General features: G+C 44.2%; 1 protein-coding gene across 1 annotated transcript in view; it reads right to left on the minus strand.

Moving 5' to 3' along the window:
- The window catches only part of TRANK1 (tetratricopeptide repeat and ankyrin repeat containing 1), a 150,777-nt gene that overhangs the window by 84,421 nt on the left and 44,137 nt on the right, over nt 1-22,219 (minus strand). The window contains exons 4-7 of the mRNA XM_069730314.1: nt 21,782-21,929; nt 19,724-19,839; nt 16,923-17,006; nt 16,418-16,556 (exon numbers count right to left, since the gene is read on the minus strand). Coding sequence (XP_069586415.1) covers nt 16,418-16,556; nt 16,923-17,006; nt 19,724-19,839; nt 21,782-21,929 — 487 coding nt within the window. The remainder of the gene's footprint in view (nt 1-16,417; nt 16,557-16,922; nt 17,007-19,723; nt 19,840-21,781; nt 21,930-22,219) is intronic.

Genomic DNA, 22,219 nt, shown 5'->3' on the forward strand with positions numbered 1-22,219 from the left:
TAACCCTTTACGTGCTTCACAGGAACTGAAACAACGTGGAAGGAAAAAATGAACATTTAACTTTTTTTTGCAAACATTTTGCTTCAGAACCATTTTTTTTATTTTCACAAGTGTAAAAACAGAAATTAAATCATAAATTTTGTTGTGCAATTTCTCCTGAATACGCCGATACCACATATGTGGGGGTAAACCACTGTTTCGGCGAACCGTAGAGCTTGGAAGTGAAGGAGCGCCGTTTGACTTTTTCAATGTAGAATTGTCTGGAATTGAGATCGGACGCCATGTCACGTTTAGAGAGCCCCTGATACGCCTAAACAGTGGAAACCCCCCACAAGTGACACCATTTTGGAAACTAGACCCCTTAAGGAACTTATCTAGATGTGTGGTGAGCACTTTGAACCCCCAAGTGTTTCACAGAAGTTTATAACAAAGGAGACGTGAAAATAAAAAAATCGAATTTGTTTACACAAAAATTATATTTTCGCCCACAAATTCTTATTTTCACAAGGGTAACAGGAGAAATTAGACCACAAAAGTTGTTGTGCAATTCGTCGATACCCCAAATGTGGGGGTAAACCACTGTTTGGGCGCACCGCAGAGCTTGGAAGAGAAGGAGTGCCGTTTTACTTTTTGTGTGGTGAGAACTTTGAATGCCCAAGTGCTTCACAGAAGTTTAGAATGCAGAGTCGTGAAAATAAAAAATATTTTTTTCCACAAAAAAAGATTTTGTAGCCCTCAAGTTTTTATTTTCACAAGGGTAACAGGAGAAATTGGACCCCAAAAGTTGTTGTCCAATTTATCCCGAGTACGCTGATGCCCCATATATGGGGGTAACCCACTGTTTGGGCGCACGGCAGAGGTCAGAAGGGAGGGAGCACCATTTGTCTTTTTGAGCGCAAAATTGGCTGTCGTGTTTGGAGACCCCGATGTACCTAAACAGTGGAAACCCCCCAATTCTAACACCAACCCTAACCCCAACACACCCCTAACCCTAATGCCAATCCGATCCATAATCCTAATCACAACCCTAACGATAATAACAACCCTAATGTCAACCCTAACCATAACCCTAATCAAAACCCTAAATCCAACACACCCCTAATCCTAATCTCAACCCTAACCTCAAACCTAACCCTAATCCCAATACACCCCTAATCAAAACCCTAACCTTAACCCTAATCCCAAACCTAACCCTAATCCCAAGCGTAACCCTAATGCCAACCCTAATCCAAACCCTAACCCTAATCCCAACTCTAACCCTAACTTTAGCCGCAACCCTAGCCCTAACTTTAGACCCAACCCTAGCCCTAACCCTAACTTTAGCTCCAACCCTAATCCTAGCCCTAACTTTAGCCCCAACCCTAACCCTAAGGCTACTTTCACACTTGCGTCGTTTGGCATCAGTCGCAATCCGTCGTTTTGGACAAAAAACGGTTCTGCAAATGTGCCCGCAGGATGCGTTTTTTGCCAATAGACTTGTATTGCCGACGGATCGCGACGGATGGCCACACGTCACCTCCGTCATGCACTGGATCAGTTGTGTTTTGGCGGACCGCCAGCACAAAAAAAGTTCAATGTAACGTTTTTTTGTACGTCGCGTCTGCCATTTCCGACCGCACATGCGTGGCCGTAACTCCGCCCCCTTCTTCTTCCCAGGACATAGACTGGGCAGCGGATGCGTTGAAAAACTGCATCCGCTGCCCACGTTGTGCACAATTTTCTCAACATGCATCGGTATGTCGGGACGACACATTGCGACGGCCCCGTACCGACGCAAGTGTGAAAGAAGCCTAACCCTAAATTTAGCCCCAACCCTAACCCTAGATTTAGCCCCAACCCTAACCCTAGATTTAGCCCCAACCCTAACCCTAAATTTAGCTCCAACCCTAACCCTAAGTTTAGCCCCAACCCTAAATTTAGCCCCAACCATAACCCTAAATTTAGCCCCAACCCTAACCCTAATTTTAGCCCCAACTGCTCTTCTCCTGCCGGCCGGCAGATGGCGACAGATGGCGGGCGCACTGCGCATGCGCCCGCCATTTTCTTTCCAGATGAAGACGCCGGCGGGCAGGAGAGGATGCAGGAGGACCCAGGGACACCGGTAAGAACAATAGGGTCCCCGAATCGCCCTATTTCTCTGTCCTCTGATGTGCGATCACATCAGAGGACAGAGAATTACACATCGCTTTTTTTTTTTTTTTTTGCGACCGCCGGTAAACAGTTACTGTAATTACCGGCGATCGCAAAACAGGGGTCGGTAAAACTGACCCCGATCATGTTCTTTGGGGTCTTGGCAGCTGAGACCCCAAAGATCCTCCCGATGCCTGACGGCGGGCGCACTGCGCATGCGCCCGCCATTTTTTTGCCGGAAAAAGATGGCGGCGCCCATCGGGAGCCACGAGGAGCACCGGGGGAGACAGGTGAGTATCGGGGGGCTATCTGGGACCCCATTTCTCTGTCCCCTGATGTGCGATCATATCGGAGGACAGAGAAATTAAAAGGGAAATCGCGGGGTTTTTTTTTGTTTTTTTTCGATCGCCGGTAAACGGTTAATTACCGGCGATCGCAACTCGGGGGTCAGTAAAAAAAACCCCGAATCATGTTCTCTGGGGTCTCGGCTACCCCCGGCAACCGAGACCCCAGAGAAAATCCGACTCTGGGGGGAGGGGCGCTATTCACTTTTTCCACAGCGCCGTTAATTAACAGCGCTGTGGTTTAAGTACCCTTAACTGCCGCTGTTAAAAGGCGTATCGGCGGTCGTTAAGGGGTTAAACGAACACATAATATGGCATAAGCGCTCCGGAGTTGTTACCATATAAAGTGACACTGGTCAGATTTCCAAAATTTAGCCCGGTCACTAAGGGGTTAACAGACACAAAATTGGTACTTTATTATATATATATATATATATATATATATATATATATATATATATATATATATATATATATACAGTGCCTACAAGTAGTATTCAACCCCCTGCAGTTTTAGCAGGTTTAATAAGATGCAAATAAGTTAGAGCCTTCAAACTTCAAACAAGAGCAGGATATATTAACAGATGCATAAATCTTACAAACCAAAAAGTTTTGTTGCTCAGTTAAATTTTTATAAATTTTAAACATAAATGTGTGGGTCAATTATTATTCAACCCCTACGTTTAATATTTTGTGGAATAACCTTTGTTTGCAATTACAGCTAATAATCGTCTTTTATAAGACCTGATCAGGCCGGCACAGGTCTCTGGAGTTATCTTGGCCCACTCCTCCATGCAGATATTCTCCAAGTTATCTAGGTTCTTTGGGTGTCTCATGTGGACTTTAATCTTGAGCTCCTTCCACATGTTTTCAATTGGATTAAGGTCAGGAGACTGACTAGGCCACTGCAACAACACCTTGATTTTTTGCCTCTTGAACCAGGCCTTGGTTTTCTTGGCTGTGTGCTTTGGGTCGTTGTCTTGTTGGAAGATGAAATGACGACCCATCTTAAGATCCTTGATGGAGGAGCGGAGGTTCTTGGCCAAAATCTCCAGGTAGGCCGTGCTATCCATCTTCCCATGGATGCGGACCAGATGGCCAGGCCCCTTGGCTGAGAAACAGCCCCACAGCATGATGCTGCCACCACCATGCTTGACTGTAGGGATGGTATTCTTGGGGTCGTATGCAGTGCTATCCAGTCTCCAAACGTCACGTGTGTGGTTGGCACCAAAGATCTCGATCTTGGTCTCATCAGACCAGAGAACCAGTCAGTCTCAGAGTCCTCCAAGTGATCATGAGCAAACTGTAGACGAGCCTTGACATGACGCTTTGAAAGTAAAGGTACCTTACGGGCTCGTCTGGAACGGAGACCATTGCGGTGGAGTACGTTACTTATGGTATTGACTGAAACCAATGTCCCCACTGCCATGAGATCTTCCTGGAGCTCCTTCCTTGTTGTCCTTGGGTTAGCCTTGACTCTTCGGACAAGCCTGGCCTCGGCACGGGAGGAAACTTTCAAAGGCTGTCCAGGCCGTGGAAGGCTAACAGTAGTTCCATAAGCCTTCCACTTCCGGATGATGCTCCCAACAGCGGAGACAGGTAGGCCCAACTCCTTGGAAAGGGTTTTGTACCCCTTGCCAGCCTTGTGACCCTCCACGATCTTGTCTCTGATCGCCTTGGAATGCTCCTTTGTCTTTCCCATGTTGACCATGTATGAGTGCTGTTCACAAGTTTGGGGAGGGTCTTAAATAGTCAGAAAAGGCTGGAAAAAGAGATAATTAATCCAAACATGTGAAGCTCATTGTTCTTTGTGCCTGAACTACTTCTTAATACTTTAGGGGAACCAAACAGAATTCTGGTGGGTTGAGGGGTTGAATAATAAATGACCCTCTGAAAAGACTTTTCACAATTTAAAAAAAAAAAAAAAAAAAAAGAAATAACATTCTTTTTTGCTGCAGTGCATTTCACACTTCCAGGCTGATCTACAGTCCAAATGTCACAATGCCAAGTTAATTCCAAATGTGTAAACCTGCTAAATCTGCAGGGGATTGAATACTACTTGTAGGCACTGTATATGTGTATGTATGTATGTATGTATGTATGTATGTATGTATGTATGTATGTATGTATGTATGTATATATGTATATATATATATATATATATATATATATATATATATATATATATATATATATATATATATATATATATATATATATATAATGTGTGTAAATGTGGCACCCCTAGGGGTATTTGCCACAAAAATAGTTACTGACAGTAAATGCAAATACTAAAATAGCAAGACTGCACTACCACCTCCGGCCAGAAGGGGGAGCTCCAGAGACTCCCCTTGATCCATTCTGGTCTGAGAGAAGAACTGGCAGTTGGGCTAAGGAGCTGAAAGTGAGAGGTCATACAGTTGAATCTCTAACAGCCCTGTGACTGTTACCAGGCCTAAATCACCGGCCTGAGGAGAAGAGGGATAGAGAAAAAGGACATTGTGAGAACCGGGTAGCATTAATCACTACCCAGAACAGGCGCAAAGACGGATACCAGATCCGTGGCTGTATTCATTACATATAATACAGCAACCGGAAAAACGTGAGGTGATATCAGCTTCACTAGGGTCGGACGCAGCAACAGACACAGAGTTCAGCGGTACTCCTGGAGGGGGTAAGCCGATAAAAGGACTCGGGTTGCCCGTCGAACCAGGACCCGAAGGGGACAGATTGGGCCGGCAGCCAGTTCACATACAGCAGCAGGGCCACACAGATATTGCGTACAATAAGAGGCGAAGACCCCGGCAGGGTCAAAGTAACTCAGAGTTCCCATACAGACTCCGGTGACAGGACTGGTTGTAAATCCTTTTTTGTTAAAGTAAACTGGTTAAACGTTTCAGTGCCTCAGTCTTTCATTTGGACAATAGCCATCTATCCAGGATTGGGATCATCACCGCTGGGAGAACCTGCTGCTGATCAAGTAAGTGCCTGTTCCCTCACGATACCCTTTACACTGTGCATTGCCTGAGGCCACAGCACCGGGTCAAGCCACCCGTGACACCCCCCTCAAGAGACAGACCCCATTGGTCCGGTGCTGGGTACCCCGGTCTCTTGGGCGTCACAATTGGCGTCACGAACAGGATCTAGCCAGCCCGTATACCGGGTATTGTGTGCCGTGATTGGAGCCCAAAACTGTGAAAACTTGGATGAAAAATCTTGAAAATTGACTTTATTAAAGAAAAATCCATTCCCCATTGAAAACTATTGAAAGTGACTTTTCCCCATTGGTTATAATGGGGTAAAGATGGCCGCCATCCCCTGAGGTAATCACTTCATAACCGTTAGGCACGAGACTGTTAATTGAGCTACGCCATCACCTGAGCCCCAGTCTAACTGAAAAACTTCAGAATCCGCCATTACAGAGCGCGGTGGGTGGGAGCAGCAGGGGGCGTGTCATTGTGGGCGGCACCAAGCTGAGCGCTCTGACATCAGAGCAAGGGGAAAATCGATCCTGCTGCACAGCGGAACGAATCTACACTATCCCGACGGAAGCGGAGGACCGGAAGGGTCCGGATTAACTAAGGGGGCACAGTATGTCGCAGCACGGAGACGCCGCAGCACCCGGCGACGCTAATGCAGCTGAAAGACAGAGTGTCGATAGAGAGTCCGGTAGCGCAGCGGTGCAAGGAGTGGCGCCCATCATGCCGGTGCTGATGCCATATACCCCGGGTGGCCCATGCCTTCCAATGTATGAAGGTGAGCCTAATACCCTTGACGATTTCAGAGAAAAGATGCTGGCCCATTTTGACATGTTCCCTGTGGGTGAAGTTCAGCGTGTTAGTCTCCTGATGATGCAGTTAAGTGGCCATGCTAAGCGAGAAGTCACAGCATGGGCAGCTGATCTAAAAGGCACTGTTGAACACATATTTGCTGGATTAAAAGCTACATTTGAAACCACTGCCAGCAGCAAAGCTAAAGTACGATTCTTTAATTGCAAACAAAAAGTTAATGAGGGCGTGAGAGACTTTGCCTTAAACCTGCAGGAAGCCCTTAAATCACTTACACTGGCTGAACCCATTTTTAACACCGGAGCGGATAAACTGCTAAGAGATCAATTTATTGAGGGACTCTACACCCCTTCTCACCGGGGGCATGTGAGCATGCTTGTTTTTAAGAACCCTGAATTGACATTTGCCCAATTAAAGGAGAGCGTTATAAGTCTCCAGCTGGCAGAGGCACCTCGGGATCAGGATCCTGCGCAACTCATGGCAGAGGCTCCTCAACAACATGGAGTACCAGTGACATCAGCTATGTCCGGGGCCATTGCTAAGCCCCTGGGGCCCAGTACTAATGAGGCTCTTCAACAAAAGCTTGACTCTTTAACTGATGTTGTTGCTTCAATGGCTAAAACCATGCAGGAAATGAGAGGACCCAAGATGGAGTTGTCAAACCGTAGAGAAGGTGTTCCATGGATGAGACCCCGGAGATACCCGACATGGAGAGGACGACCCCGCGACCGCTACCAACCGGATGGACAGCCCATTTGCCGCCGTTGCCAGCAGCCAGGCCACTTTGCACGAGATTGTGATTTAAACGGGAATCCCCTGGGAATGCGGGCCGCTTCGCAGGAATGAACTTTCAAGGCCCAACACCCTGGCACGACAGGTACATCGGAGGACGACCCATTATCCCTATCATGCTGGACGGAATGCCCCTCAACGCTTTGCTGGACACAGGTTCCCAGATTTCATCTATACCGTATATCCTTTATAAGAGGTACTGGGCTGATGCAGATATTGATAAAGAGCCCTCTGATGTTGAACTAGATATATGGGCCAGTAATGGTAAGTTGGTACCGAAACTAGGATTCAGGGAGATGACCATAAAGATTGGTAAAGTAGAATTGAAGAAACAGGGTATAATTGTTGTTGATGTTGACCGGGGGAACTGTGAACCAACTGTATTGATAGGAATGAATGTGTTAGAGAACTGCTTTTCCGAAGTCATTTCTGTCTTACAGCAAATTGCTGAAACTGCCCAATCCTGCCAGTAGAGAGTTCTCCGGAGGGAAATAAAAGTATTGATGTTAAGGCAACAGGTAGAAGTTGCAGGTGGAGAAATCGGCAGTGTGAGGGTAAGTGATCCAACATCTATTGTAATCCCACCAAAAACAGAAATGCTGGTATGGTGTAGAGCAGCCATTGGTACTAAGGGACGAGATTATCAAGCCTTAATAGAACCAGTGTACACCGACAGCAGGCCCACTATACTCACAGCACGAGGGATAGTCGAGGTACACCGGGGACGAGTGCCGGTACGACTTTTGAACTGTGGAGAGGAAGAGGTCACTTTGCCAAGGTATGCTACAATGGCAAAGCTATATACTGTTGACAACAATGCCATCACAACCATTGAGCCCTTAGAACCAACCTGTCAGGTGGAAGGCAATGGCTCAGATGGAGAAATGGAGGATTGGTGCCAACAGCTACACGTGGGCATAAATTCAACACCTACCCATCAAAAACAAGGGGTGTATAGGCTAGTGACGGAATATGAACAAGTCTTCAGTAAACACCCATTGGACTTCGGACGGATAGAAGGGGTAGAACACACAATCCCCACCAGTGACCATCCCCCAATAAAAGAAAGATATAGACCCATACCGCCCGCTCACTATCAACGTGCAAAAGATATGCTGAGGGAGATGAAACAGGCCGGGGTAATAAGAGACAGCTGTAGCCCCTGGGCGGCCCCTCTAGTGATTGTCAAAAAAAAGGACGGAACCATGAGAATGTGCGTAGACTACCGGAAGATTAATAACATCACCCATAAAGACGCCTACCCCTTGCCTAGGATAGAAGAGTCCTTAACTGCTTTGAAATCTGCTAATTATTTTTCCACCTTAGACTTAACAAGCGGGTATTGGCAAGTCCCTGTGGCTGAGCGAGATAAGGAAAAGACGGCATTCACCACACCAATGGGTCTATGTGAATTTAATCGCATGCCGTTCGGACTCTGCAACGCATCCGGTACCTTCCAGCGGCTGATGGAATGCTGCCTCGGACACAAGAACTTCGAGACCGTCCTCCTGTACCTAGATGATGTGATCGTCTACTCAAAGACTTACGAACAACACTTAATAGACCTGGCAGAAGTGTTCGAAGCCTTATCCAGGTATGACATGAAAGTCAAGCCATCCAAATGTCACCTTCTCAAGCCAAAGGTACAGTACCTGGGACACATCGTGAGTTCGGAGGGAGTAGCACCAGATCCCGAGAAAATAAGCGCCATAAGGGATTGGCCAAGACCTACCAGCGCAAAAGAAGTGAGACAATTCCTGGGATTGGTGGGTTACTATCGCAGATTTATAAAAGGATTTACCAAGTTGGCAGCACCCTTGCAAGACACCTTGGTAGGGCAGACGAAGAAACCTTCAAACCGAAACCCTCCTTTTCAGTGGAACGACGAAAGGGAAGACTCCTTTGAACAACTAAAGAAGGCACTAACCGGAGAAGAGGTTCTGGCATACCCAGATTACCATCAACCTTTCATCCTCTACACCGATGCCAGTAATGTGGGACTAGGAGCGGTGCTGTCACAAAAGCAAGAAGGTCGGGAGAAAGTCATCGCCTTTGCAAGTAGAAAGCTCCGGCCTACTGAAAGAAATTCAGAAAATTACAGCTCCTTCAAATTGGAACTACTGGCAGTAGTTTGGGCTGTGACTGAACGTTTCAAACACTATCTGGCCGCTGCAGAATTTATTGTCTATACTGACAACAATCCGTTGACCCACCTGGACACAGCCAAATTAGGTGCGTTAGAACAGCGATGGATAGCCCGGTTATCTAATTACAACTTCAAGATCAAGTATCGAGCAGGTCGCAAGAATGGAAATGCCGATGCCCTATCCCGGATGCCACACTTGAGAGATGTAGAAGAAGAAATGGGGGAGCTTGAAGAAATTGAACTACCAGCCTTCCATCATCCCAAGGCAAAACATCATCAGTCAAGTACCTATCAGAAACAACAAGAGGTGAATTTAAATCCGTTAGCACACCATAGATGGGCTGACACCCAAGACAGCAATCCGGCTGTGAAGTTGGTGAAGGAACTGTTAACTGAGCAAAGTGCATATCCCGATGAGGATGCCCCAGAAGAGACGCATCAACTCTGGAAAGAGAGAGGCAAAATGTTCCTGTATCAAGGGAAGCTCTGTAGAAGGTACACCAATCCGAAAACACATGAATTGGTTTGGCAGATTATCGTGCCTAAACAAGATGTCAAGATGGTCCTCGAAGCTTACCATAATGGTGCTGGTCACTTCGGTTGGAAAAAGTTAGAAGTACTTCTAAGAGAAAGATTTTATTGGGTCGGGATGAGAAAATCAATCGAACAGTGGTGCAGAAATTGTGGCCCTTGCAACCTCAGAAGAAACGATCAAAAGAACCAAAGAGCACCACTGCAGCCCATAATCACCAAACAACCACTTGAACTTGTAGCCATGGACCACGTGAAGTTGACACCAAGCCGGTCTGGCTATGTCTATGCCTTGACCATCGTGGACCATTATTCACGCTTCTTGGTAGTAGTACCCGTAAAAGATCTGACAGCAAAAACAGCAGCCAAAGCGTTCCAAACGTACTTTTGTAGACCCCATGGATATCCGGAACAGGTTCTCACCGACCAAGGTACAGCCTTTGAATCAGAGATCTTCAGAGAATTCTGTAATATGTATGGTTGCAAAAAGATCCGGACGACGGCCTATCATCCACAAACAAACGGCTTATGCGAGAAGATGAACCATATTGTAATAGAACTACTAAAGACTTTACCTGAGGCAGAAAGGAATCAATGGCCAGAGAAATTGCCTGACTTGGTGGATCTGTATAATCATGTCCCGGTGAGTTCCACCAATTGCACCCCAGATTACCTTATGCGTGCAAGACCCGGCCAATTACCAATCGATCTAGAAATGGGAATTCTGAAACCAGACGCAGAAGTCCAAGACTCCAATTGGGATATCATACGGCAAAAGCAGTATCGCCAAGTGCAAGAGAGTGTGGAAAGAAGCCTTCAGCAAACTAGAGAAAGACAAGAGCGAACTTTCAACCAGAATGCTCTAGCGACCCCATTAAGACCAGGTGACCAAGTGCTCAAGAGAAATCGTCGAACCAATAAACTGGACAATCAGTGGGAAGCCGTACCCTACACAGTTTTAACAACAAGAGTGGATAATCCTAAAATGTGTCTCATTAGCAAAAACGGAGACTTAACATCTGTACTAGTGTCAAGAGACAATCTTAAATTATGTCCGGAAGCATTGAAAGAGCCAGACGTTGTCCAGCCAGAACCAGAAGTTATTCAACCCATACAGGTTCAACCAGTAAAGGAAAAAGAAGAGGAAGTGTATCACACCTGTATAGGAGACTTTCCCAAAACCCTACTAACATACCATGGTGCAGTAGTGGTTCCCATGGTGGCCTTTTACCCAACACCAAACCCAATACCAGAAGTCCCAAGACAGGAAGAGGCTGACCCCGTACTACAGGAGGTTCCAGGCCAGGAAGAACAGATTCCTGGTCAGAGTAATCCCATTCACGGTGGACTTGCCAACTCCATAGTCGTGGAATTATCTTTAGCAGAGCGGGCAGATACTACATCCGCAGTAGACAGTAGTACACCACATGAAGAGACACCGCTATTACGTAGATCACAGCGTAGTACCCAGGGTCAATTACCGGCCAGGTATGCAGATTACCAACTATAAAGCTCATAATGTGAATTGTATATATGTTATGCCGTATATAGTTAAACAGAAAATGTAGTATAGTCATTGTTATCAGTCTGCAACGTTTAAGCCCAGTGCCTACAGAGACTTGTCTGTATGAACTTCTTGCATATTCTTGAACTTTTTATCAGCCCGGAGGCACTAAATCAAAGCTCCGGAAAGACTGCTTTTTGAACTTTGCTCCTCGCTCTTTTTGAACTTTCTTTAGACTTTATATTGATAACTCCGTTGGAAAAATGGAACTAAATTCCTGGACACAAAGTGCAGTGCCTTTCCTAGTACCTTCAAGGATAGAACTGTATTAATGGACGCTATTTGAAGTGACTTTGTACAGAACTATATTTTTGTTTCCTCGAGTGGTTTTTGTAACTTTTCATTTTTAAGACTCTGTACATATTAATTGTTATTTCAAAATGTTATTGTCCCACAGTCCCGGAGTACTGTTCTTAACTAAGGGGGAATGTGGCACCCCTAGGGGTATTTGCCACAAAAATAGTTACTGACAGTAAATGCAAATACTAAAATAGCAAGACTGCACTACCGCCTCCGGCCAGAAGGGGGAGCTCCAGAGACTCCCCTTGATCCATTCTGGTCTGAGAGAAGAACTGGCAGTTGGGCTAAGGAGCTGAAAGTGAGAGGTCATACAGTTGAATCTCTAACAGCCCTGTGACTGTTACCAGGCCTAAATCACCGGCCTGAGGAGAAGAGGGATAGAGGAAAAGGACATTGTGAGAACCGGGTAGCATTAATCACTACCCAGAACAGGCGCAAAGACGGATACCAGATCCGTGGCTGTATTCATTACATATAATACATAGTAACATAGTTAGTAAGGCCGAAAAAAGACATTTGTCCATCCAGTTCAGCCTATATTCCATCATAATAAATACCCAGATCTACGTCCTTCTACAGAACCTAATAATTGTATGATACAATATTGTTCTGCTCCAGGAAGACATCCAGGCCTCTCTTGAACCCCTCGACTAAGTTCGCCATCACCACCTCCTCAGGCAAGCAATTCCAGATTCTCACTGCCCTAACAGTAAAGAATCCTCTTCTATGTTGGTGGAAAAACCTTCTCTCCTCCAGACGCAAAGAATGCCCCCTTGTGCCCGTCACCTTCCTTGGTATAAACAGATCCTCAGCGAGATATTTGTATTGTCCCCTTATATACTTATACATGGTTATTAGATCGCCCCTCAGTCGTCTTTTTTCTAGACTAAATAATCCTAATTTCGCTAATCTATCTGGGTATTGTAGTTCTCCCATCCCCTTTATTAATTTTGTTGCCCTCCTTTGTACTCTCTCTAGTTCCATTATATCCTTCCTGAGCACCGGTGCCCAAAACTGGACACAGTACTCCATGTGCGGTCTAACTAGGGATTTGTACAGAGGCAGTATAATGCTCTCATCATGTGTATCCAGACCTCTTTTAATGCACCCCATGATCCTGTTTGCCTTGGCAGCTGCTGCCTGGCACTGGCTGCTCCAGGTAAGTTTATCATTAACTAGGATCCCCAAGTCCTTCTCCCTGTCAGATTTACCCAGTGGTTTCCCGTTCAGTGTGTAATGGTGATATTGATTCCCTCTTCCCATGTGTATAACCTTACATTTATCATTGTTAAACCTCATCTGCCACCTTTCAGCCCAAGTTTCCAACTTATCCAGATCCATCTGTAGCAGAATACTATCTTCTCTTGTATTAACTGCTTTACATAGTTTTGTATCATCTGCAAATATCGATATTTTACTGTGTAAACCTTCTACCAGATCATTAATGAATATGTTGAAGAGAACAGGTCCCAATACTGACCCCTGCGGTACCCCACTGGTCACAGCGACCCAGTTAGAGACTATACCATTTATAACCACCCTCTGCTTTCTATCACTAAGCCAGTTACTAACCCATTTACACACATTTTCCCCCAGACCAAGCATTCTCATTTTGTGTACCAACCTCTTGTGCGGCACGGTATCAAACGCTTTGGAAAAATCGAGATATACCACGTCCAATGACTCACCGTGGTCCAGTCTATAGCTTACCTCTTCATAAAAACTGATTAGATTGGTTTGACAGGAGCGATTTCTCATAAACCCATGCTGATATGGAGTTAAACAGTTATTCTCATTGAGATAATCCAGAATAACATCCCTCAGAAACCCTTCAAATATTTTACCAACAATAGAGGTTAGACTTACTGGCCTATAATTTCCAGGTTCACTTTTAGAGCCCTTTTTGAATATTGGCACCACATTTGCTATGCGCCAATCCTGCGGAACAGACCCTGTCGCTATAGAGTCCCTAAAAATAAGAAATAATGGTTTATCTATTACATTACTTAGTTCTCTTAGTACTCGTGGGTGTATGCCATCCGGACCCGGAGATTTATCTATTTTAATCTTATTTAGCCGGTTTCGCACCTCTTCTTGGGTTAGATTGGTGACCCTTAATATAGGGTTTTCATTGTTTCTTGGGATTTCACCTAGCATTTCATTTTCCACCGTGAATACCGTGGAGAAGAAGGTGTTTAATATGTTAGCTTTTTCCTCGTCATCTACAACTATTCTTTCCTCACTATACAGCAACCGGAAAAACGTGAGGTGATATCAGCTTCACTAGGGTCGGACGCAGCAACAGACACAGAGTTCAGCGGTACTCCTGGAGGGGGTAAGCCGATAAAAGGACTCGGGTTGCCCGTCGAACCAGGACCCGGAGGGGACAGATTGGGCCGGCAGCCAGTTCACATACAGCAGCAGGGCCACACAGATATTGCGTACAATAAGAGGCGAAGACCCCGGCAGGGTCAAAGTAACTCAGAGTTCCCATACAGACTCCGGTGACAGGACTGGTTGTAAATCCTTTTTTGTTAAAGTAAACTGGTTAAACGTTTCAGTGCCTCAGTCTTTCATTTGGACAATAGCCATCTATCCAGGATTGGGATCATCACCGCTGGGAGAACCTGCTGCTGATCAAGTAAGTGCCTGTTCCCTCACGATACCCTTTACACTGTGCATTGCCTGAGGCCACAGCACCGGGTCAAGCCACCCGTGACACCCCCCTCAAGAGACAGACCCCATTGGTCCGGTGCTGGGTACCCCGGTCTCTTGGGCGTCACATATATATATATATATATCTATATATATATATATATAGATATATATATATCTATATATATAATTGTCTAAGGGTTTTTCCGTCTGTCTGTCTTTCTGTCCTGGAAATCCGCCAGGCCTCGACCAATCAGCGACGGGCACAGCATCGACGTAGAAATCCCGCGTCTCTGATTGGTCGAGGCCGGCAGGCCTCGACCAATCAGCAACGGGCACAGCGACGATGATGTCATAAAGGACGTAGACATCCCGCGTCTCTGATTGGTCGAGGCCGCCAGGCCTCGACCAATCAGCAACAGGCACAGCGACGATGATGTCATAATGGTTGCCATGGCGACGATGATGTCATAAAGGTTGCCTCGATCAATCAGCGACGGGCACAGTCTGCCGCGAATTCTGGACTCATCATTGTCCATATACTACGGGGACATGCATATTCTAGAATACCCGATGCGTTAGAATCGGGCCACAATCTAGTGTATATATATATATGTGTATATATAGATTATTTATATATATATATTTTTTTTATTATTATTATTATTATTTTTAAGTTAACATTATTTAGAAATACATGCTTTATAATTATTGCACTGATTATTAAAATAAAAATGTTATTTTTGTTGATTGGCAACCTTTATCCCCTTTCCAACATCGGGCATATATTTACACAAATGTCTGACTACCTTTGATGTGGGCTCTGGCGGTGAGCCCACATCTTTCTCAGCACATATCAGCAGATATGGTTGTCACTGCCGCCTTGCTGTGAGCGCCACCCAGTGGTCGGCGCTCATAGCAAGTGAGTAATTCAGCTACATATTGGTGATCTGATCATGTAGCAGAGCCGATCGAGTTATGGCCGCTTCTAGACTCCCATGGAGGTTATTGAGCCATGCCAAAAGAAACAAAAAAGTTTTTAAAAATATTAAAAAATATAGAAGTTCAAATCACCCCAATCAAAATAAAATAAAAAAAATCAAACACACACATATTCGGTATCACTGCGTTCAGAATCGCCCCAAAAGCGAGAAAAAAAGTCAAAACGCAAGAATTACATTTTTTATGGCTGCCGCGATATTGCATTAAAATGCAATAACGGGCGATCAAAAGATCATGTCAGCACCAAAATAGTATTATACACGTCAGCTCGGCACGCAAAAAATAAGCCCTTACCCAACCAGAGATCATGAAAAATGGAAACATTAACGGGCATCGGAAAATGGCAGAATTTTTTTTTTTTTACAAAGTTTGGAAATGTTTTTCACCACTTAGATAAAAAAACAACCTAGACATGTTTGGTGTCTATGAACTCGTAATGACCTGGAGAATCAATGTGACCGGTCAGTTTAAGCATTTAGTGAACCTAGCAAAAAAGCCAAACAAAAAACAAGTGTGGGATTGCACTTTTTTGCAATTTCACGGCACTTTTTCAATTTTTTTCCCTGATTTCTAGTACAAGACATGGTAAAACCAATGGTGTCGTTCAAAAGTACAACTCGTCCCGCAAAAAACAAGCCCTCACATGGCCATGTTGACAGAAAAATAAAAAAGTTATGGCTCTGGGAAGAAGGGGAGTAAAAAACGAAAATGCAAAAAAATGAAAATATCTCCGGGGTTATTCTATGAAATTAAATCAAAATTACTATCACATTCCCTTTAAAATGCATTAAATCATGGAAAGGAAAAGAAGAAAAATTGCAGTTAAAAGGAATTCTGTCCACAAGTTTTTGCCATGTAATCAGAGAGCACCATGAAGTGGGGCAGAGACATTGATTTCAGTGATATGCTGTAGTTCAATTACTATCAGAGTCTTATCAGCAGGAGATTATTAGTGCTGGACTAGCTGCCCACATGCTTCCTGATCCTGCCACGACGCCAGCATGGATTAGCAGCTCACTGTCAATAGACATAGGAAGCTGTGGAGTTGGCGGGGTCAACTTTCTGAGCTCTGCTACATCTACAGCAGAGAGCGCTCTGTCACAGTACTATAGTAGGTCCTAAGACACACAACACTGAACTACAATACCCAGGTTGTTGCTTCTACCTGATTTCATGCAGAGCTGTGTGACAGCATGAAGCGAGTGTTCTCCAATGGTCTCCACATCGGCGCCCATGGTTACAAGCCAAATGACAAGCTCATTGATGCGATTTATATTACTGCAAGACGTGGAATTCACAAAAGTCTGTAAAAAAATTTTATGAGGAAATATATGGTAAGTCATAATGCCTCTATTGTTTAACAATTTCTGAGAAAAAAATATAGTTGGCACGGCTTAGTTGCAATGGTGTCAAACCTCACAAATCAGATAATGAGGAGACGTCAGTTTTTAAGAAGTGGAAAAACCCTGCAGTAAAAACATTGTAGTACATGGCTGATCAGGAACATACTAAATTGGGCTCAATAAGCTATACTAAACTATATAAACTATAATAAATATTCCAGTTCCGCATTTTACAGCGAGATCAATCAGAGTTTCTCTCAATAACTTATATTCTGTATTGAAGGTTTTCTCCTCTCCATTTTCTACATATAGTATTGCATACTTTACCTCAAAGATGCCCCCTAGTGGTACTTTCAAGTTATTAATGTCTGCTGGCAACTTTGACTGGCAGGTCATTAAAAAGATGCAGGACTAGGGAGAAAAAAAAAAAAGAGGTTACGCTAAATATAACAGTTCTTTTATTTTCTATGTAAGCCTATCATTACATCTGATGACACTTTGTAAAGAATTCAAATAAAAATATCAACATTTAAGTTAAAAGTTTGGTGCCTTTAACTTCAATAAAGGGAACCTGCCAGGCGAGTCATACTGTCTATACCGGGGCGGCACGAATCAGACCCTGGCATTACAAGTGCAGCCAGATACACAGTTAGGTCCAGAAATATTTGGGCAATGACCGGATCTTCGCGAGTTGGGCTCTGCATGCCACTATTTCAGCAATTTGGCACATTCAGAAAAAAACAAAAGAGTGCACTGGTGAGTTCAGGAACTCAAAAAAGGCCTGGACATCGACGGAAGACAGGTGGATGACCGCAGAATCCTTTCCAAGGTGAACAAAAACCCCTTCACTGCACCCACCCAAGTGAAGAACACTCTGCAGAAAGTAGCTGCTTCAGTATCTACGAGTATCTCGTAAGTCTACCATAAACCTTCACGTTACAAGAGCAAATACAGAGAGTTCACCACAAGGTGCAAACCATTCATCAGCAAGGTCAGATCAGACTTTGCTAAAGAACATCTAAAGAAACCAGGCCAGTTCTTGAAAAGCACTAGGACAGATGAACCCAAGAACATCTTGAATTAGAATCATGGGAAGAAGACAGTATGGAGAAGTCTTGGAACAGCTCATCATCCAAAGCACACCTCATCCTCTGTAACACATGGTGGAGGCAGTGTGATGGCATGGGCAAGCATGGCTTCCAATGGCGCTGGGTCACTAGTGTGTATTGATGGTGTGAAAGCAAGTCGTTTAATATTCTGCAATGGCCGAGTCAATCACCAGATCTCAGCCCCATTTAAAGCATTTCAAATGCTTAAGGCTGTGTGCACACGTTCAGGATTTCTTGCAGAAATTTCCTGAGAAAAACCTGAAATTTTCTGCAAGAAATCTGCATGCATTTTTTTTGCACATTTTTACTGCTTTTTTTGGTGGATTTTTCCAGACATTTCCCAATGCATTATATAGTGGGAAATCCGCAAAAAAAATCTGCAAAATTAATGAACATGCTGCGTTTTTTACAGCGATGCGTTTTTTTTTCGCGGAAAAAAACGCATCATGTGCACAAAAATTGCAGAATTCATTCTAAATGATGGGATGCATAATGTCTGCTGTTTTTTGCAGTTTTATAGCGAAAAAAAACAACAACAAAAATCAGCAACGTGTGCACACAGCCTAAGACAAAACCTAAGGCAGACCCACAAACAAGCAATAACTGAAGTCGGCTGCAATCAGGCCTGGTACATCATCACAAAGGAAGAAACCCAGTGTTTGGTGATGTCCATGGCTTCCAGAGATGAGGCAATCATTGCCTGCAAAGGATTCTCTACAAAGTATTAAAAACGTACGGTACATTTTATTTATGGTAATGTTAATTTGTCAAATTACTTTTGAGCCCCCGAAATAAGGATTCTTTGTAGAAAAATTGTTGCAATTCCTAAAAGTTTCACAGGATATTTTTGTTCAACCCCTTTAATTAAACCTGAAAGTGTACGCTTCAATTACCATTGTTTAATTTCAAATCCAAAATAACGGAATGCAGAGCTGAAATCACAAAGATTCGGTCACTGGCCAAATGTTTCTGTATCTAACTGTATGTTCTTACATGTCGAATTTCTATATTGATTAATAACAGCTAAGGCCAAGTTACCATATCAGTGACTACTTCCAGACAAACTCATTGACCTGCCACCTCACAGCGACCTCTTTAAGTGGGTCCCTACCACATCAGGTGCGTTGCTATGTTCAGATTAAGCAATTTCATTTTTTGAGGTGTTAGACCCCTGAATTGGAGTAGAGAGGTCTGTGCACTGTCTTCTAAAATCTAAATGAGAACCAGGGCTCTGTAGAGACCATGTGTACCCACACGCAACCTCCGATCCTCTTAAGATCTCCTCCTCTGCTCCCCTCTCATCTCTTCTTCCCACAACCGCATCCAAGACTTCTCCCGTGCTTCCCCCATACTCTGGAACTCTCTACCCCAACACATCAGACTCTCACCTACCATAGAAACCTTCACAAAGAACCTGAAGACTCACCTTGTCTGACAAGCCTACAGCCCGCAGTGATCCTCAACCTACTGAACCGCCGGACAATCAGCTCTACCCTCTCCTAGTGTATCCTCACCCATCCCCTGCAGACTGAGCCCTCGCTGGCAGGGTCCTCCATCCTTATGTACCTATGTCCCTTGTTTTTTGCTCATGTTTAATGTATTTGTCTATATTTGCCTCTTTCCACATGCAAAGCGCCATGGAATAAATGGCGCTATAAAAATGTATGATGATAATAATAATAATAATAATAGAGCCGGACATGCTCCATTCATTCTTATGAATGTGCTGAAGAGCAGCTAAGTGCAGGGCTTGGCTTCCTCCGGCTGTCACATTCAGAATGAGAGGCAATGGGCAGGAATTGTGATGATTGACCATCACTCCATACACATGGGGTGCTTCAGAACCCCAGTGCTTGGGATTGATGGGCGTCCCAGTGGTCAGACCCCCAGCGATCGGGAAGTATTCCTTTACCTTACTGATAAGGGATAACTGCCAAGCATTAGAATACCCCTACAAATTAAAATCAACTTAGCAAAGGAATCACAGTGGTTCAGGGTCACAAACTGCAAATATATTACCTGGTACATGCTTTCTTTCATTAGTTTCACTATCAGTGGCTGCCAGATATGCTTTGTGTATCTTTCTCTCAAGATGTAGTCAAGAATTCTCATAAAAGCATGGTTCCTTCCAGCAACTGATTAAAAGAAAAAAACATTTTGTAGCTGTATTTTCTGCTCCTTACAAAAGATCTGAACACTACTGAGAAGCAGCATATACCATATTTTTCTGACCATAAGACGCACTTTTTTCCTCCAAATTTGGGTGCGCCTTATCGTCGGAATGTAGCATGTGGGGAGGGAGCAGCAGCGAGTGAGATCGCACTGGGATCCCATTTGCAGGAGGCAGGAAAATGCCCCAGCTACCCGGAATCCAGTGCTGGGGAAACCAGTGGTCCCCATGATTAAAGTGCAGTGAATATTCATTAGCCGCTTCCCCGCCCACCTGTCAGCTGAGCAGTGAATGGGGAGCAGCACATGAATAGTCCTTCACTGAAACACACATGGTTTCCCCAGCGCTGGATTCCTGCAGCAGCTGGGGAGATCTGTGTGTCTGGGGGAGGAGGGGGCAGCATCAGGGGCCAGAGGGGACAAGATCGCTGCATACCTGCCTGGGCTGGATGCTGAGGCATAAGGACCTGTGTGATGTCATGAAGTGGGTGGGCTGGAGCATCACATGGCAGCACAGAGCCCTCCCTCTTTTGATGTCATCACAGGTCCTTCAGACTCCGCACTAGAATCTGCACGCTTCCGTTACATGTGCTGTGGAGAGGCAACAAGAGGGAGGGCTTTGTGGTGTCATGGGATGCTCCAGCTTTTCACCTCACCACAGTGGCTGCCACAATTAAGAGGTTAGTCTTCACAACACACAATAAAGCACTCTGCCACTCCTGTGGTGAACTATAACTCCCAGCATGCCATAGGATCTGCAGGACATGCTGGGAGTTCTAGTTCTCCCAATGGGATCTTGAAGCAGCACTCCAGTGTTAGTTTTCAGTTCTGGAGTAGTGCTTTAAATATAAGCCCTGTGCCCCCATTCTTATACTCACCCTCCAGCGTCTTCATATAGTACTTTACAGACACCACACTGGTCCCGCAGCTTCCAACATAATAACATAGTATTATATATAATAACACCACATATAATAGTATGTTATTAAATTTTACCACATTTTTTATTTTTTTTTGCTTCAAATATTTTTTTCCTTATGTTCCACCTCTAAAACCTGGGTGCGTCTTACAGTCCGGTGCGTCTTATAGTCCGAAAAATACGGTACATCCAGACCATAATTTATGGATAGGCACAATGTTTGTTTGCTCTGAACGATGCTTACCAAGGCTATGACACCCCAATACATGAATGCCCCCTGATGTATCCCATCCAAGTACTGTAGTCTCTACTTGCAGCTGAAATGCATATTGCCATCTGCACATTTTGACTACAATCTACTACAGATAATTTAAAAAAAGGAGCAATTTTTTTTACAGTGAATGATAACTTCAGGAATTGTGTGTAAAGTGGAAACATCTGGTTTAGATATTTTTACATACATATAACTTGGAAAAACCCTTCTACATCAGATTATGTCAGTCAGAACTATGTATCCATCAGATGGCACAGATGGGGTCACATATTCTCAATTTCCAACATTTATGTTCGCATGTTGACCATGTTAGAAAGACATTACTTATGGACAACCCCAGCCGGCAACCTGAGACTATGGTGTGGACTCTTGATTGGAGTGGTGTAGCTAACCTCCTGCTTTTTTGTTTTTTTTCTTTCTCTCCTTCCACTGGTTTTGAGCCAAGCCTTGCTTACATGGGTATCATTGTGGTTTCTACACCTTCTTTCAGTTTTCTTTTCCGACCTACAGTAAATCTATGCATATAACAGTCATGTCTTCTTGGAGGAGAATATCATGACGGATACAATTTTCTCCAGGGCTTCTGATGTCACTCACACAGTAAAAAGTCCCCATATACTAGAATCTCTTATTTGTTTCTTATAAAAGTTGAATTAAAAGCCTTTTTAATTAACATACTGAAATGTATTAGGTTAGTATAAAATACAATCATTACCTTGAAAACACTGGAAGATTCCATGTAGAAATTCTACAACATCGTTATCCAAGCACTGACCAGGACTCCGGAGGCCAGCTTCAAAGTACATCAGAGCAGTAGGTAAATCATGTAACTTCAGAGCTGAAATCCCGGCACGGTAATAAGCCTGCACGGCACAAAATAGAGATCACATCAGGTATCACGGTATCGATTCAGTGACTGGAAGCAACCGTCTTAAGAGCCATGAGGAATAGATATACAAAGAGCATGAGACATGGCAAAAATGAACAGGCAATGAATTAGCTTTGTTATTATTTATTTTACTCACTTATATAGCTCCATTAATTCCACAGCACTTTACAGACAATATCATCACTATCCCCATTGGGGCTCACAATCTGGATTCCCTACCAGTAGGTCTTAGGAGTGTGGGAGGAAACCGGAGAACCCGGAGGA

Source organism: Ranitomeya imitator, chromosome 6, assembly GCF_032444005.1.
Source record: "Ranitomeya imitator isolate aRanImi1 chromosome 6, aRanImi1.pri, whole genome shotgun sequence".
In the NCBI taxonomy this organism is placed as follows: Eukaryota; Metazoa; Chordata; class Amphibia; order Anura; family Dendrobatidae; genus Ranitomeya; species Ranitomeya imitator.